Source organism: Pteropus medius, unplaced genomic scaffold (assembly GCF_902729225.1).
Source record: "Pteropus medius unplaced genomic scaffold, Ma_sr-lr_union100, whole genome shotgun sequence".
NCBI classification, from domain to species: domain Eukaryota; kingdom Metazoa; phylum Chordata; class Mammalia; order Chiroptera; family Pteropodidae; genus Pteropus; species Pteropus medius.
In genome coordinates this window covers 6483062-6502742 of record NW_024344374.1, presented here as the reverse complement: position 1 = coordinate 6502742, position 19681 = coordinate 6483062, and the positions used below count along the sequence as shown (strand labels likewise).

Sequence of the window (19681 nt, the reverse complement as noted above, 5' to 3'; positions counted from 1 at the left end):
TTGAACGACCACTCTTATTCTGTTCAAAAGAGACTTTCTGTCAAATATACTAAAGGTAATGAACGTCACATGGAGACCTGTATCTGACCAAAAAGATTTTCTTAAAAATGAGGCGGTCTAGAATCTGACTTCTACTTAGCTTGGTATAACACAGTTGTCTGACAGAGGTCCACAGACAGACAGAGAGATGGTGAGTTTGCAGTGAAGCCTTCTGCTTCATTAACAGGATTTTGGAGACTGGGGCTCCCGGAAACATGATTAATTCAGCTGTTGATGCCTTCTTGAAACGTGTTCCCTACCCCATGGGCTGTTTCTGAGCACTCACAGGTAGAGGATGCTTCTCCTTCCACAATTTCCCCCTCCTCAGTGGTAAGAAACATGTGACAGGGAATGCTTTGCTCAATATGCGTTGGCTATAAGGGGCTAAGGCTTAGTGACTGGGACAATTCTGTTTTTCATAATACGGTTTAACTTGTTTTTAAATTGTTTGTTGTGGCTACAAAAATCAACCACCTTTGCAGAAAACCACTTATTAAATGAATGATGACTGCTCATACCCCAAAACAGACAAAATACTGTGATTAAAACATGCTCTCATTATACAGACGTAACTGACACTCATTAGCTGATTTTATTGGATTGTTTTTCTTATTTCCATAAGTTTTAGGCTGTACCAACAAATATTAAAAACAAGAGAAAATTACACTTACATTAGAGGCAAACATTATACACACAATGGAATAGACCATTGGGACACAGTACTAGTATTTTATTTAGAGCACAAGTACATAGACAAATATGAAGCAGAAACAGTGAGCTGATAAAGATGAAAACATCTCAGTGTAAAAGATCAGTGAGCAGCAAAATAAAAATGAAACCAAGAGAATATTCTTATTAACAAAAAAGTTCTATCATATTACAAATATCACCTGGCAGAATATTAACCAAGAGTATCACAATCACATATTTTAACATCTTAACAGAAATTTCTCTCCATTTCAATTCACCTTTTCTCCTCTTTCACAAATTATAACTGTAGCAGCTTGAGAATTTTTAAATATGATTAGCGTGAACAGGCACACATGTGCTTTTTTCATGTCAATCAGTTAAAAGCCAAGTGGCCAGAAAATGCATCAAAAGTGACAATCTATCAAGTAGTGGGCAAAGTAAATGCATCTTTAAAGGACAGTTCTATTTTTTCATAAAATTTTTCTAAGTGTTATTTTTAGTGGTTATATTTCTAAAAAGATGCCTGGTATTAAATTATACTGACTAAACTGATAAATCTACCTTTTTATTCCCAATTAACTTCCCAGTGGTAGAGTACAAGGAACCTTACAATCATTCTCACAATCTGTAAGAAAGATGGAAGACCTTAAGTTGGACACGGCATTATTCTACTAAACCACCAGAGTCCTTCATTTAAACGGATGAATGAGTCATATACAGTGATTCCCTTGAATCCAAAACGCTTCCAGTCATTCCCTCACCAGGTTTCAGCCTACAGGGTTACAGTGACATTTTCAGATCACAATGAAAAAGGTACAAGCTATTATTGCTCACCACGGGGCTAATCTGGAAAATCCATGTCTAACATTAGCAGTGAAAAAAAGTTTAAAGTCACGGTGGAAACAGACTCTATAAATTAGAAACCTAATAAATATATATGCATTATTTGATTAAAAAGTCTCCCTAGGCAAAAAAGGCCTCAGGAAAGACATACAAAATGTACAGAAGACCCAAAGGGGGTAAATAAATCCAAGAGCAGGATTCAAATAAATGTGCCCACTGCTTATCTAACCGAAACTGTTAATTAATCGTCAGAATATATCATGCCATCATCTTTGGTGTCCAAAATATAAAAGGAATTCTAAGTAAAAAGGCCTTGTCTGCAAACTCCTGACGCAGGAATCAAGAAATACTTCAGTGTTACTGTGGAGGCCACGGGACAAGGGCAGAACTTCTTTAGAATATGCATAATTGAATTTCCTTTTATTGCTTTATTACCTTCCTTGAAGGGCAAATGTTTAAAACGTATTCTGGAGAAAAGCTCACAGTTAAGATCTGCCTTTCTTTTCCTTTAAGAAAAGAAGAAGCAGGGGCCTTGATGAATTAGTTTTAATATTCTTAGAATTAAATCAGCAATTTCAGCAGCAATGTTTCCAAATACAGCATTGGCTGTTGCCGTGTATCTGACAGTCACACAAAAAGCCTCTATATAAACCAGGAGATCATCCCTTTATTAAAGGAATCTTATAATTATAAACCCATTGAACAGACAGAATGAAACCCTGCACTGACTGAGGAATTTTGGCATGTTGGTGTAAAAAGGCTCTTAAGGAAGTAGCCTTCTTTTCTTAAATTTATGACAGTTACTCTTCTATTTTAAGAGCATAAATGTATATTGATTTTTCTCTCATGTTGAATTTTAACAAGTAGAATGGTAGAATTAATTCATTGAAATAATTTTCTCTTTACTTGCAGAGTTTAGAATTGCTGAGATAAAACGGAAATACTAGAAACCAAGCTAAAGACACATGGGCATGAAAAAAATCTGATGGTCATAAGGCAACCAAATGTGTTAAATAAATTCATGCGAATGCTGAATATAAAATTAATATTTGGGAACTCTGAGGTTTCTATGGCCCCTTATATATGTAATTTAAAAACTAAATATTCTTATTAAATACAATTTAAATAAGCCATGATAACCAACAAAAATAATGTATGTACCTCCTAGTCCTCTGTTATTACATTGTTCAACCTAAAAATATGCTGATCAAAGGAAATTATGCTGCTACATTGTTATTCTATTGGATTTCTCTGAAAGGTGCTCAATTATTAGAAAAAAAAAAGATTTAAGGTGGGGGAGGTATACTGGAAAAGTTCAGAATTCTTGCTTTCTCTTTTTGCAAATGCTTCCCTTTCAAAGAGCTGGAGACAGCGAGGAGAAAAGCTACCTGGAATCATATCTATGAAACAAGATTGTGAAGTTGGCACTACTTGACAAAAGCAGTATTTCCTCCTGTAGAGGACACTAAGTGCTGGCTCGAAATATTCAACAACTAAGTACATAATTCCACAAATCACACATAAAATGTTGACTGGCACAGCCTCTTAGCACAGTTTGTCAGTTCAACTACGATAATGGATAGCAGCAATGGATAACAATTCCACGTAAACACCACAAACACACATATGAAAGAGCACCCTACAATAACATGCAAAATTTCAACAATGACATCACTGAATATTACACAATGCATAGAAATTGTAATGGTTTTTGGCAAGATTATTTTTGTAACAAATACTTTATAAAACAAAAGTTCTTTGTTATAAATGCTATTTAAAAAGTTGTAATATAATGGATTATAGATATAAAAGTTCAGTCGGATAAAGTTAATCTCAGTGGATTAATACTAAAATGAACCTGCTACTTCATCCAGTACAAATAATCAATTATAAATTATTTTCTAGTGGAAGTATACTAAGGTATTTGATTTATAAAATGTAAGAATTACAGAAAGTAAACAGGCATAAAAATCACTTAAATACAGTATGCACAATTACTGTTAGGAGTCTATATTGCTGATGCCTTCCTAATTCTGCCTACCACAAATAAATAAATTAGCCATTTTCAAAGCTCTTTGAAATGAATGTATCATGGTGAAAATGCTAATTCCAGTGTAATACAAAAAACAAAAAAACAAAAAAACATTAGAAACCTAGCAAAATTCAACATTTCATTCAAAAGACGAAGTTTCACCTTTTTTCTTCAACTATGATTAAGTATAACCTGTAAATTACAAAATTGTAAAATGTTTTTATCTTTATGCTTGAATTCCTTTTTAGAAGAGAAAGCAAGATAATATGAGAATTTACAAATACTTTGTATTTCTACATCTTCCTGCTGTAGGTCACTTTCATAGCTCCCATTTTCTGTCCCCTTCCTATCTCTAAATAAATTCACGTCAGAAAAATTCTAATTACGTTGATAGAAATTTGATCATTTTGATTGAAGATATGTCCGAAACCTTCAAGATGACTTTTTAAACTCTCCATATACTAAAAAAGGATATGACAGACTACATTTAAAACCAGTAACATAGATGCTATGTAGCTGGATATTCAAATGAATATGAAAAATTTTTAGTTACTTTTTAGTTTATAACGTATAACTGGAATTCTTATACCTGAAAACTATAGTTCGTTTCCTCTCCATAAATGAAAACTAAATATAGATGGGGTAGGCTAAGAGATGTTCATTAAAATAAAAAGGTGGAAGATGACATTTGGAGATTATCCCATCAAATTTCAAAAGAAGTTGCTAAAATCAAGATATAATACTACACAATGAAAAGTGAAAATTCAGATGCAATGAATAGTGAAAATTCACATTCAATAAAAAGCCTATTTGAACACTGGCGGCTTGAATGTACTCCTAATAGAAACTTGATTGAGGGTTTAACATTTTTACCATTTTGAAAACAAGGATATTCTTCCTAACTCAGGAGGAATATAGCGTTGTTTTTCCTCCCTATACACTGTTTATGGACTGAAAGTCAGGATGCCTGGGCTTTAGTCTTGGTTCTGACAAGGTGCATGCACCTGGGCATTCATCTAATCTGTCTGGGGCTGCTTTCCTCTTTTTTAAAAGAAGAGGGTGGGTTAGATTAGATGTTTCCAGTCCTATATTCTAGCCCAGTATACCTGAAGATGTGTAAAAGACGTAATAGCTCATTCGGTCTAGTGAGTCTCAAAGCAGGGAAGGTAAGGAGGATAGGGAAGGTGAGAATTCCTGGGAAACCTATGTTTCATGATGCATTCCCTTTGCAATTTCCATCTCCCTGACCTCATGCTCCCTTCCCTCAAGAGAATGGTGACTCTCACTCTTCGTAGTACTGAAAATCACTGGGCTAGATGATCTCTTTGGTCCTTTCCAGGTCCAGTCTCTATGATTATAATTCAATAAAGATGATGGTTTAATTAATATTCTAAACCAAATTAGTATTCTAACTTAATACTGTAATTGAATTAGGTCATGGTTTACATAAAAACTCAGTTTAAAAATAATGCAATCTTCAATACCATATCAGGTCCTTCCCATAGCTTTGGCAGGCCCAAATTTATAAATTGGTCAATAAGAAACTTTGATCATCTTTGTTTAAAAAAGTAAAATCAAAGTTGTTGGCAGTTTACCAATATCACCCCCTGCCTTTTCTTTTATATAATTGGAAATATACCACCCATCAACAGGACGACATGCAGTGTATTTCTTTATCCCAGTTATATTCTATGGCAAGGATCTCTTAAAATCATCCTAGTTGTATTACTTGGCCATATAAAAAGCTATGTATTCCCATCATCTCAGGTAACTCCAAGAGGAGAAGAGAAGCAATGTCTGACTACCACGCATTAAGAAAAAAACATATAAAAAACAATTGAGGGTGCCCTTGCTATGGTGTGTTTCTTAATAAGTAACTATCTGCACCATATCGTATGGTGGAGGTGCAGAGATATATCTTGCATATTTAAGAAAAATATATTAAAATGATTGAGAACTTGTTAACTCTTCAGTATTTATAACTATTTTTTTCATGAATAAACATTTAAAAAAATATCTTACTGCAATAAATTATTGTATACTCTCCTTGATTTTCCCCCTAAGCTTAGAAATTTATTTCATTATATGGTAGGGAGTTTTTATTTATAGATGCTAAGTATTACAGCTTTATTTTGCTTAGAGAAATAAAGATCAAAATACATCTTTCCTATAACTAAAGAAAACCAGTCAGAAAAAGCCTGGTTAAAATCAGGACTGTTTGTCTCATATATTAAACTGTGGAGATAGTCAAACTAGAAAAAAATCTGAATGGTTTCATAATCAATCTAATTCTGAGAATCATAAGGACAGTATTTTCCCCAAAAGCTCTGTTATAAACAACCATGATTAATTAAAAAATAATAAAACACTTTATTAAATAGCTAATTTACTGGTACCAAATATGAAGGCAAGACCAAAGTCCCTGGCAGACCGGCAACCAGTATTTAGTATTTGGTGGATGGCAGTTATTACTTTTGGGCTCAAGAGAGGTGTGCTTTCTGCCTAGAACCTCCCCGCTTCCCTGTCTGAATTAAAGGAACTCACTTGAAATCGGTTTCTTTGGGGTAAAAACAAATGGCAATCACTTTTAAATATAGAATTCCTTGTGCACATACACACTCACCTCTACAACAAAGTTAAGTGTTCTTTAAAGAGTGTCACAAATTTTTGCTCTCATGGCCAGGGGGAAACAAACTCTGCTGAATGTCCTATCTCAAAATAATTGCAATAACAGGGCCTAAACGATGTGCTAACAAACACACCAGGTGATGGCACTGCTCTCAATCAACTCAGAGCTGAAAGAATATTGATGATTTTATCACACCAGGGGTTTCATTTATAATTTGTCATTTCAGAGAGTCTACGGAAGCACAGCAAATCACTCTGTGAACAAGTAGCTACAGCAGAAAAGGATGGTGCTTAATGGTGTCTGGATCTAGTTTCAGATCCTGATGTTCTTAAGTATCAATTGTGACATGGGCAACCCATTTGATGTCTCTGGATTCCTCATTTAGAAAAGAGAAATAATGACACCCACCTTCAGAAGACTATTGTGAGAACTAAGTGAAACAGCTTACAAAAACACTTAGTACTATGGTACATGGTAAGAATTCAACTAATGATGGTCATTGATTCCTATGCATGCATACACTTGTGTGAACAAAATGGCTGTAGAAATGGCTTTGCCTTACTGATTTTAAAACAGGCTCTAAGGAAGATTCTCCACAAAATACTCAAACCAGTATTACGTATTCTATAGCAAATAAACATAGTCAATGGCTAAATAACATGAGTACAAAGTCTGGAAAACTATGAAAAATAGTAGTGGCATAGTTTTTCTGCTGGGCTCTCAAAAATGAAATGAAACATTATAGTATCCTTTATAAATTCTAAGAGCAGGGACTATTTTCCCATCTTTGTACCCTCCCTTTGTACGCTAGGTGCTCGATTACTTGTTATATGACTATTAATTTTCATCTCAGTGAAGTCATTTGATTTCATGGCGTCTGGAAGCTAAGTCACAGGACATAGACAGGTTAATATGATGAAAGTTTCAGCTAACAATGATCTAATTGAAAAAACCAAAGAGACTCAACTTATACTAGACAATTTTCTGATTATTCTTTTGTAGATGAGGATGTGATTTAACATAGGGAATGTGAAACACGAAAAATTTAACACTGGGAAAAACAATTATAAAATAACAAATGTTTTAAATAGCTGATGTATATTAATGAATCCTATTCAGACCAGCCCTACTAACCAAGATAACAAAGAGAATCTCAAGAATAAACATCTTGAATATTGCTAACCTTTTCAAACATCTGTGGTTTTCAATAGCCAGTTATTCGCATGAATATAAAAGACTGATTATATACCTTTGTCATCCGAACTGATGGATGCGTCTGGCATTTTTGGTTTAGTTAGTGCAAAACTTCCAGAGTCATGTGAGGGGCACTGGGAAATTTCTTACCTGACATCACCCAGACCTTAAACTGTAAACATTGCAAATAAAGTTTTGTTTTTGGATGAACTGTGAAATTGCTTGGAAAGGCAGCACATTCTGTTGTAGTGAATACCTGCTGAATTTCGGCTAAAACACACGTATGATTTTTGCATTTACCACTGCCACAGTATGAAAGTAATTTAAGTTATGATAACAAATAATAAAAATGGCATCTGGCAGTAGCATGTCCTCAGTATTGTTTATATAAAAACACAAAATTTAGAGGTAGTTAGAGATAATTTTTCATAATTTGACTAACTCAAATTGATACTATAATTTGGCTATATTTCTACCAAGCCATTCTTCAGGAAACAGTTTTCTAAATCTGTCACAATGTTCCTATTTGGTTTATCAAAGCAGAATATAAATAAATAAAAAATTCACATTCTCAATCTGTGTTCTTCTAAATGAAAATGCAACAGAATTAAACAGAAGAGATTTGAATGGTAAACACAAATAGAAATCTGAAATTTCCTAGTTCCATTTTCTCAGTGCATACTGACTGCCCTTCGTCCTTATGACAAACTTACTTTCCTACCAAAAACATACCAAGAATTAAAAAAAAATATATCAATGCAAAAATAAAATGCATAACAACATTTTAAAGTGTTTTACAGAAATCTTTTTTAAAACATGAAAGGTAACCTATGTAAAAATAGCCTTATGTTTAAAGTTTCTTGACAGTAGGCTGTCCTGTGCACTCAGAGACCAGTTATAGAATAACGAGAACAGAATAAAGAGAATTGGGAGAAAGAGACCCTGTGGTTCAAAATGAACGGGATGCCCCCATGAAAGATAACTCAGCATTTCTTTTCATTAGACAGCCTAGACAGATGGGAAGACACTGTGTCCCCATATCTCGCTCAAATCTCTGGAAACTAATTATGAGTTGGAACTAAGAAAGGTAAATAGAAAAAACTCTGGAGTCGGATGACAGTACCATTTCCTTAGCTACAACCTAACTGATTTGTCTTGATCTCAACATAAAATGGAGATAACGCATCTTCCTTTCAAAGTTGTTGAAAGGATTAAAGGTGTATATAGAAATAAATATGTATTTATCAAATGTCTGAAGACATATTTACCAAAATGTTAACAGTGGTTATTTTTGGCTAGCAGATTTACAAATATATATTTTGTTTTCTTTATGCTTATCTGTATTTTCTAATTTTCATACAATTAGTAACTATTTCTTATATAAGTGATGCATGTAAGTCACTTAGCACAGTGGTGGCACACATGCTGGCTCAAAAATGGTGCCTATTATCATTATCACTACAAAAAACAAAGCGAGATATCTTCTGCCCTTTCTTGTTTCTGGATGGGTATCTATGGAGGAAAAGTCATGAAATGAAGTTGATTCCACAAAGTCCACGACAGACTTCCTACTCCTGAGCCAAAGGCCACAGCTTAGAGGAACGGGTCTTTATGTGCTGTGATAGTGTTGCAAAGAGCTGCATAGCCATGGGAAAGCTCAGTTAATGTGATGATTTAGCAAAGGAAATCAAAATGAAATTTATCCTGGTTGTACAATAAACTAATACATAAAACACCACCTACCTTCCCAGCTAATGAGAATTGCGAGGTTGCCTTGAAGAACAAATACTTTCCAATAGAATGCCCAGATCCAACAAAGCAATTAAGATCTGGATTTTTTTATATTAATGATTATAAAAGATAGGAAACTAGTTCAGCTTCACTGTGGTCCTGTCTAAATTTATTTTATTTTTAAAGTATCTTAACTAATAATTCATCACAGGCTTCAAGACTTGAAAATAAAGACCTTGGGAAAATCACTGTAAAGAGCTGTATAACCCAAAGTGTTATAATTCCAAGATATTACAGAAAAATGCATTTATATTTACTGTAGAAGAAACTCTGCACATTTTCAAGAATGCTCTGAATTCAGCTAAATCTGGTAACAAAATGTTACCTAAAATGAGTGTCAATATTCCTTTCATCTCAACTACAGAGTCAAGTAATCCCCTAGGGGAAAGATACTGAAGTTTAATGCTTATAAATAAATAATTCAAGGGGGATTTGAGCTTTGAAGAAGATGAGATTTTTTGTTGTTGTTGTCTTAACTAGTGCTTCTAGATCTTTAAGTAAGAACTTTTCCATTCTCTGCCTTCTCTTTATGCTTGATATACAATCTAATGCTTGGGAACATTTTCAAAGCTTTGGTCATTTTAAATTTCTTGTGAATCTGGTAATCAAATTTCATTTAATTTTTTTTTAAGGAAGAAAAAATTATACCCAGGTTCAAGCACAACAGTAAAAAATGAGCTATATAACAGTCTTTTTTTTTTCTTTTGCCACAATATTGGACTTTGCATATTATTTAAAAAATTATATATGTTCCAAAAAGAATGGCACCTTTTTTCTCTCCTTGTACCCCTTTTCCACTCAGGACACAAAATGTTAGCTAAACCTCTAGGTTTTCATATTAAGAAGAAAGAGAGTATATAAATAATTTGATGTCGAGCTTTTATCAAACTTTCATATTCTGGATCTGACTGAATACGATTTTGTATAAGCAGTAAAGTTAGTGTTATCTTCTGATTTGTAGAGAATTTTAAAAATTAAAAAAATAAAGCCATTTAAGTAGACTAAAAATGAGAGGTGAGGTGGGAAAGAAAGGCAGGAGTTGAAGACACAAGTGTCTAGGATGACTGTTTCCTTTTTGAGTTTTTGAAAAAAAAAACAAACAAACGGAATTTCTTTTCTACTTTGTGTTGCCTGAGAACCACTATGGTTTTGTAAAGTCTGTAACAGTAATTACATTTAATCACCCACAAGTACATTTGTTTTAAGCCTATAAATACTATGTTAGTAATACTAAACTATCTCCATTGGCTTATTTGTAAAAAGAAAAATATATTATATATATTTTTATAAAGTTAACACTGAGGGTAGAGGAAAGGGATCGAGAAGCAGTGTATAATCACAGTTTCTCTGGACACAGTAACCACACTGGGGTCTTGTTCAAGCCACCTGGTCAAGCAGTATCTGAGGAAGAGTCATAGGAGGCGGAGACGATAAAATTGCCACTGTTGGAGTGCCCGGCCACGGACTGGGCCGCCTGCTGGCTCAGATTGTTACAGATAAGCACCAGCTGGTTGCTCTGGGCCTCTGACAAGGTGCTGCAGCTCTGATACACACTGAAGTTGGTTTTCCTGCCAGGGATGTTGCCCTTCTCACACATGGTCTTCACCATCTTGGCCAGCTTGTTCTTGCCAAGGGCCTGGCAGTTGTACCAATGCAGAGCTGCCAAGTTCACAACTGGTTTGATGGACAAGTAGAAAGGGGCATCTTCGTAGCGCATGGCAGGAGGCCGCCGCTGGGCATACTCCTTATAGTCCTGTACGGGGCACGTCTGCGGGGCGTGCTGGGTGGCATACACCCGGGAGTCTGTCCCCCCTCTCTTGGTTTTGGCATTCAGGTCACCGGTGTCTTGACCCATCCATTCTAAGTACTCCAGCCCCGTTTCTGTTACCCGGAGCCGGATATCACCCCACTTTAAGGTAGATCCATGGAAGCCTGTGCAGTGCCCAAAAGCTTTTGTGTTGTTGAGCCAGACAAGGTTGAGCAGACCCTCAGGGTTATATCGGCTGAGCAGTCCCCTCTTCCGCAGAATGAGCTCATCGGCGAAGGTGAGCTTCATGGACTTGTGTGGCTTATTTCCTTTCCCTTTGCAGCGGAGTTCAATTTGCTTCTGTTTCAGGGCCTCCTGGGAACGCTTGAACTCCTTATCCCTGGTGATGCTGTAGCCATACCTGTGTTCTTTCAGGTACCGTTCCAGTCCACACTGGTAATTGGCCAAGCTGTTGGGTTCATATTCGGACCCATCCTTCTGCCTGGCATCCACAAAGAAAGAGGCGAGGTAGGCATCCAACTCCTTACAAGGGATGACATAAATCTCTCTTGTTTCAGAAGGATACTTGGAGATAAGGAACTCGCGGAAATTGCGGAGCGCAGTCTGCGTGCTCCGGATGGTTTTCTCATTCTGCTCCCTGCTGAGCTCAGCTGCTCTTTCATCCTGGTCTGCAACAAATTGGGGAGGGGAGGGATAGAGAGGGTGTTGATGAGTTCAGACAATGCACTTTCTACTCTGAAATAAAGTTTCCTTTTATAATGAAAAGGGAAAGAAGGAATCAGTTTTACAGAGATCACTAATAAATGTTATTTACATACCTGTTGCATTATAATAGCCAACTTCAGTTTCACAAATGATGTACTAGACAAGAGTATGGCCCATTGCAATCAAAATGAGCTTCTCGAGTCACTGGCACATAGTTTAGTGCATGAAGGTTTGTAGAAAGAGCGAGATTAGAGGCAGCCTTAGTTTTAGGAAAAAAGTGAGACAGAAATGCGCTATTTATCCTACTGCAGAGTGCAAGGGCCCCATGAGAGCTGACACTTCATTTGTGAAACCAGAGGTTGTACTGGTTCCATTTTAATGAATTAAACTAAAATATCTGAATGTGTTATTTAGCATTATCACTAGAGATCTATATTTAAAAATTACTAAGCAGGTCATTTACAGCAATTAATTCAACATTTATTCTACAGCAATTCAGGTAAGCAGAGTTTACAAATATTCTGTATGTAACTGCAGGGTAGTTTGTAATGAGCGATAAAAATACTTGGTATTTTGGAAAGTAATGAGGATAAAACTTCATAGCTATAAAGATAAGAAACTGGAATTTGAATTAGGCTATTTTAATCAAGATGTAAGCAAGGGGGGGGTCTGTCTCCTGGAAAAATTATTTTATTAATTTATTATTTATACTCTGCCACCAAGGGCTGGAGGTACCTCTTTCCATTATGGATCATTCATGACTACGTAGTGTTATTCTGGAGTAAGAGCTCTCACACTTTAGTGTGCCTCAGTGTCACTCAGGATGCTTGACCAAAATCAGATTCCCTGGTGGCAGGTCTAGGAATCTGTATCTTAACTACCTAGCTGGTCAGGACAAGGTTCGAAAAACACACATTTTGAGAAATAGAGTTCTAGTGTTTATGTCTTATGAAAAAAACTCTATTTAACTCAAAAATTTTTTACAATGATTAAAATCAATGATCATTTAAATTATTTAGTTTCCTTTCAATAATATGTAATTTAAATTTGGAATTTTAACATTAACATTTTGTCAAAATCACCACTATTATGTCAGACATGGTCTGGAAAAAACTCAAAAGAGAAATCCTAAAAATAAAATTACACAATAGAAAACCAGGCTATCCTATTGATTACTGAGAGGCAAACACTGATGCTAATTTAAAGCAACATAAAAATGTAATTTCTGATTCTAAAGTATGAGGTAAAATATTTTGTTTATCTGGATTATCTCTCTTAAAAAAACTTTAATTTGCAAGGTTGCTCAGTGGAAGTAAGTCTTTGTAATAACCACATACAACAATAAAAATAAAATTTCTAATAAACTGAATTTTATTCACAAAACACACTACTTTTTGAATTATTGTACACATTGTGAATGATCGTATTATTTTAAAATGACAGTTCTAAGGTATAATTGCCAAAATCCTCATAGCTTTATAAAATGAAATCAACTAAAATTCATGAAACTAGCAAATTATTTTACAGGCACATTTCTGAGATATTTCCAAAATTCAAATAAAATATATTTTATGCTTCATTAGACTTAACTTTCAGTTATGCTTTTTTCTTCCAGTTCGAAATGCTTATATATCAACAATAAAGATGTGTATCTTTCCAACAAAAAGACAGAAGCCACAGGTTACACGTAACCTGTACCACGCTGGATTCCTTGACTGCTTTCATGAAAAGCTAAAGGGGCCAGCACATCTGTTTATTTTGGCTACTTGTTCAACTATCACAGCGGTCTTCAAGCTTCAAACAAAGACTTTCTAAGAAATAAACAGTCATAGACAACTTTAGGGGGGAAATTTCTAGTTCCTTAACTTTCTCATGAGATCTTTTCTAAAACTTATTTGTCTGACATGAGGACTGAGTTTGCACATGTTGCCATTCCAAATATACTTCCTCTGGGGGGTAAAACACTTCGAAGGAACCAAGCAAAATTCACAAATCAGTGATTAAATCCGTATGCTTCTTGTCCTTCGGTCTCATACATACTCTAAAGTTGCCATGAGAAACAGGGCGATTGGGCCTGAGTTGGGGTGTTCTGAATTCAGGACTTCTGAAAGGGTTATAGGGTTCGCGAGGTGGAGTCTTTTAACTGGAATATTTGGCAGGACTACCAAAATGTTAAAACTGTATTCAAGTCTTTCAGATTTGGTGTGCTTTTGGTTCACAAGATGCTGAACAACTATTTTCAAATCGTACGAAATACTGATTCTAGTTGCAGTCGATCCTCATCTTCATTTTATATAATATTCAATATTTTCTACCTCCTTCTTACAAAAACAAACAAACTGAAACTTACATTGAAAAACCTTTGGGTGCCAATTTAAAAACGAGTGAGTGGTATACAATTTTTTGAAGATCTTTTAAAGGGTATGTAAGAGTTTAAGTCTGTTGGACTTAAACATACAGCATTAGTCAGTATACAGTAAGTAAAAGGTATGAGTGACTTTGGTTCTTTGAATGAATGGTCACTTATTTCTTGCCTGTACCATCCACAAGAGCCATAATATTTATTACTTAAACTTACTCCAAGCTTCTCAAAAGGAGAAGCCATCCCATAAAACCTAGTACAGATATCCTTTTTCGAAAGTTTACGCCAGTTTGCTTTTACAAAATACCTACATTAGTACTGCCTGTTTTCACCAACCGAAAGAAATCTGAAGATTCTTGTACAAAAAAAGGCGAAAAGAGCATTCAGTGTTCGTTTTGTAGTGAGCCATTACAGAAGCAGCACAAAGCCCAAACAGCCAGAGTGGCCCTCAAGCTCCTTCAGGAACCACACTCAGCATAGCATCTCAGCATCAAGCTGCCACAGGTTTGGACTGTGCCTATGAACACCTGTGCTTTATCTAGATTTATTTTGTGCATTCGTTAGCGAGATGTGTACTCATAAGAGAGCTTATAAGAGTGTTATGATTAGCGTAAAACTGGACATAATTAAGCGTTTCAATCACGGTGAACGAAATAAAGACGTGTAAGTTAATGGTAACTGCTTCTTTATACTATTTCATCTTATGAAAAGTTTCATAGGAATGCTCTACTTTCTGATAGCAGAGGGAAATGTACACTGTGAAATGAGCCTTCAATAAATGAACCTGAAAAATAGAAAGGTTTTAGGTTACTGATTTCCAAGAGGTCTGTGACCTGAAGAGAAGCCCCAGGCAGAGCCTCAGCACTGGCTCAGGAACTCTTACCGAGACTCTTGAGTAAAGTTTTTACACAGACAGCTTTTCTGTACTTATTTACATAGTCTTCATGGCCCATTAATCCAATTATTTCCCTCCTTGTTAGGAGATGGCATGGAAAAACTCATAATTAGTGCAGTATCTTGTGTTCTCACTTAATTCGTGATTTATGTTAGTTTTAAATTAAGACTCATTTACTTCTATTGTTATAGCACTCGATTTAACAAAAAATAAACTTAACTATCATGTCCCTTTTATGATTTTGTTAAAGTAATACATCTGAAGCAATAAGAAACATTTCTTGATGTTTAATTTCTTTATTATTTTCATATAAGGAGAGTATTTTGTCCTTTCACTTGATAAATGTTGTTCAAAGTCTCTTTATAAATCAGTAAATGAGAAATCCATGAGCTTATTAAATAAAAATGTATTTTAAATTTGAAAAGTAAAAAAAAAAAAAATAAAAAGAAATCTGGTGAGTAGATTTATATTTATGAGGCTGCAGTTGGAATTAATATTTAATTCACATTTGTGAGTAGCCACTATGCCCCCTAGCATTTCAAGAAGGCCTGTAGAGTACAGTCAAAGGTAAACCCCTAATGGTTATATAGATTCCATCATCACTAGATAAGATGACTATTATATACAAAACTAATTAAAAAGACCATACACAGCTGTGTAATTAGGAATTGGGTTTGTGGCTTTAGGTCCTATAGGAATTCAGAAACAAAAGAGAGAAAAGTCAAATAGAGCTTGAGCTGTGTTGGAGCTTTATTCCTTGGGAGAGCAAGGACTTCGGTTAGGTATTAAAGGATGGCTACCATTTGGTTAATCAGAATAGGAGGGTCAGGTATTCTAGAAAAAAAAAAAATGCATGAACAAAGGGAAAGAGATGGGAAGGAATCTGGCTTGTGCTCATGAGGACTGTAAAACACCGGTCTTGGTTTGAGATTGCGAGAAGGGTTGGAGTAGAGAATAAAGCTAGGCCAGTGGGATGACCACACAGAGAGTCTTATATAATTATAAATATATACACCAAAGAGAGGAGACTGAATATTCTAAGTGCAAAGAACCTCTAAATGCCAGACATTTGAAGCTGCTTTAAAAAAAAAAAATTTCAACACTCCAATTCTCCACCTGACATTTATTCTCCTTATGTTGTTATTTTTTTCCATACACCTATCACCATCTGACATACTGCATATTTGCTTGATAACTTGCTTAGCATCTGTCTCTTCGTGGTGGGCTGTGAGCTCCATAAGAGCCAGGACGTCACTGCTTTAGTCCCAGGATTTAAAAAAACACTTGAGAATGTAGCAGTCATTAAAAATCTGTCGACTGAATTAACACAAAAGCTGAAAGGAGTTACTGAGATAACTTTGTGTATGTAATTACACAATCCACTTTAGACCAACCATACTGACTGCATTTAGAAAGAACTACAAAGCAGGGACATAAAATTAAATTTGAGGGCTCACAATCAGACTCTCATAGACACCTATCCTTTGTTAAGGCTCTTCAGAGTGTTAGTTGTGGTCAGGGCAGGGGATGTAGACATGTATAATAATGGTATGAACTGACTTATGAGGCCACTGGAAGCTTTTGTCAGGGCTAATTACTTAAGAAATAAGGACCTATCAACCATGACAGAAATTGCTACAAGACAATATCTTTATCTTACTCTTAGGATAAGGAAAAAAAATAATACTTTAACAAAGGCTCATAATAGATATATCCACAAAATCAAAGGATAGCTCCTGCCCACCCCCAATCTTGACTTCTACTTTAAAAAGAGATTATATTGTCATTATGGTGTTGCCCATTAGGTACTTACTTCATCCATACATGTCTTTATTTCAAAGAACTTTTCTTATGACTCCTTCTATGTTCAAGGAAAATAATCTTGGTATTTTTAAAAAAAAAATGCCCTGGTTAGTCCTCTTAGGAAATAGGCCAACTTCAATTTTGTTGTGGGTTTCAAAAATCGTATTTGCCTATATTCATGTTTCATTTTTTGAAAATGGCAATAGTTCCTAACCCCTGCTATTTATTGGGGAAAAAATGGTGAGCTATATTTACTTTAGAAGTGGAAAACAAATTGAGATAACCTTATAACCACCATAAAATGTATTAAAAAGTTAGTGTCTTCTCTCTCCTTTAAACACTGAACTTTTTGCACATTTTTATGTTTTCTCTGAGAACTTTAAAATGCAGGCTATTTTCTAGGATTGTTAACATCACTAATTGAAGCTAGACCTATATGCTATTATAGCTATCTGACCAGCAAATTATTTTTATGCTCAGTTAATCTTTTCCAATAGTGAGAGTAAAACACATTTCTTACACACACATTCAGGAGCATGAAAATTTAGAATAGTACCAATTAGTCCAGTATGAGTTTTGCTAATATTTTTCACTGAAGTGGGAATCAGTTAAATAAACATTAGCCATCTGCTCATTTTTCCTGGTTGTATGTTATGTGACTCTAGAGTGACTGAAGATTTTTCTCCTTAACAAAAATTTAGAAATAAACAGAGCATAAAAAATACCAGTATTATTAAACAAACAAAGTACAGGCAAAAAACCTTTGTCACGCATATTCACTGTTATATCTATCAGTGAATTAAATCAGGCCAAGGAGCTGTGTGTGTTGGATTGTAGGGTAAGATAAAACGAGTGTAAGGAAGAGGAGACACGGACTTTGCAGAGCCTCACAACAAGGAATTTATGGAATCTGCATGTTTATCAAGTTCTCAGATAATTCTAATATAAGTGTGGTCATGCTTTGAGAAACTGTGCCTTCTCTCTCCCTGCCCCTGCAACGCCTAGAAAATGACTCTTTCAAAGAAGCCTCAACTCAAGCCCAGCCTCAGTTACAGTATTGGCTGCCCTGCTGGAATAGTGGATTTTCTGATCTGAAAATTTTTACTTCCCAGGCAGAACCGTTGCTTCATAAATACATAAATAAGTAAATAAGTAAGTAAATAAATAAATAAATAAATAAATAGTAAATGTTTAAATGATTTCTGCTTCAGTGAAAAATACTATCAAAAATCAGACTCATGGACAATGGACTAGTGGTTATCAGAGGGGAGAGGGGGAGGTGGAGGAGGAAAATATAAAATGTTAAAAAAAATCATATTAGACTAACTAGTATTATTATTTGACAAAAGAATGAACAATTGATGAGTTAAATTATTATTTCCCTCTGAAACCCACTGAGTTCAGACCTTCAACAGTTTCCCTAATTGCCAAAAATAATTTCTTAAAGCTAATTTCATTTGGTCCCTTTTAGGACACTTGACATAGGTAGTATAGCAAATGGTTAATGGCTCCAGCTTTGCCAGCAGGAATACAGTCCAAATCCCAGCTCCGCCACTTGAACCAGCTATGTGAATCTATGCGAGCTTTTTAAACTTAGGCCTCAGTTTCTTCAATTGTAAAATGGGCATACAAAATAATAACTGTATCTATCTCTTAAGCGTTGTATGAGTATTGATTACGATAGGAAAGCAAACCACTTAGCTCAGTATTGGGCACATAAATCATCTAGTTCAACTCTTTAAATATATCACTGCTTAGAAATGTGTTCCCACCAATGAAATCAGTCTATTTCACCTGAGTTCTTCCTCTATGGATGCCTTGATCTGTAGCAAATACTCGCTAATTCTCCTAAGCCAGATCTACAAACGTAACCGATGTTTGTTAGGCATTTGTGCATAACTGAACATATCCTGTTGCAAAAATAAGTAAACAACTGGAATTAATATCTACACCTAAAATAGCTCTTAGGAGACCTTCCATTCCACATGACCTAGAATCCTATGATTTGACAAGCTTATTGTGTCACTGTAAGAAGAAACCTTACAGTGACTGTGTGAATTCAGTATAGTGCTAAACAAGGGTATAATCATAGAATTCTTCTAAGACTGTTTTAAAATTAAATTAAGAAATTGAGGGTTTCTCAATTGCTTCCCCACTTAAAAAGAGCCCAGGTGTAATTTAACAAGCCTTGCAGTCAGTTCTGCTAGCTAGGGACAGCTCGAGGCTAGCCACATTTGCTTAGAAGGAAAAAAATTCAAACACGTTTCTCATATAAAGGAGATGCAACACAAATAAGACACAAAAAGGCAAAAATGAGACCAGATGACAGGAATGAATGAAAACTAGATGAAGCTTCTCAAATCTCAAACTTAATTTCAAGTCACAGAAAAGAAATTAAGCATTCAGAAGGCAAAAGAATAGAACGAGAAAGTAAATATTGTACTACATTAATCACAATAAGAAGCACTTTCATCTTGGCCAAAATATATTTTAAATCAACTTTAGAATGTGGCTGCGTTTTCAGGCTTAGCAGCATGAAACCCACATGACTGTAATTAATGTAATAAATCATGCTGTGGAATTTTCTACAGAATGTGACAGTACTCATTGATATATTGCTTATTAGAGACTGTAGAGATTTCTCCTCCACTTTTTTGTTATTCTGCCAGAGATACTGAATCAAGAGTACCTTCTGATATGAAGTATCTGCTGCTGGTGTAATACATAAAATACATAGTGAGCTGCTGCCATTAGGTTTTCCAGATGTGACATTTATATATTCTAGTTTCGGTCATAAAGACAGTTTTGCACACATGGCTCTCCTTTTTAGTTTATTCTCTAATGACTCCATTACTATGTAGCACAGAATACTATTAAAGGGGCATTGTTTCATCAACCTAGATGTGTTCTTGCATTGTTTTCAACGTCTG

At 35.1% G+C, this 19681-nt stretch overlaps 1 protein-coding gene across 9 annotated transcripts in view; it reads right to left on the bottom strand.

Annotated features, from left to right (window-relative positions):
- Positions 1 to 19681, bottom strand: part of KIAA1958 (KIAA1958 ortholog) — a 113453-nt gene that overhangs the window by 25416 nt on the left and 68356 nt on the right. For 4 of the 9 annotated variants that reach the window (XM_039870721.1, XM_039870719.1, XM_039870720.1 and 1 more), the window contains one exon: positions 609 to 11654. The exons of 3 other annotated variants lie outside the window; for them this stretch is intronic. In XM_039870721.1, coding sequence (XP_039726655.1) covers positions 10609 to 11654 — 1046 coding nt within the window. In that variant the 3' untranslated portion in view covers positions 609 to 10608. Of the gene's footprint in view, positions 1 to 608; positions 11655 to 19681 lie in introns of those variants that run through there. 2 more of the 9 variants (XM_039870726.1, XM_039870722.1) reach the window with 2 other exon arrangements.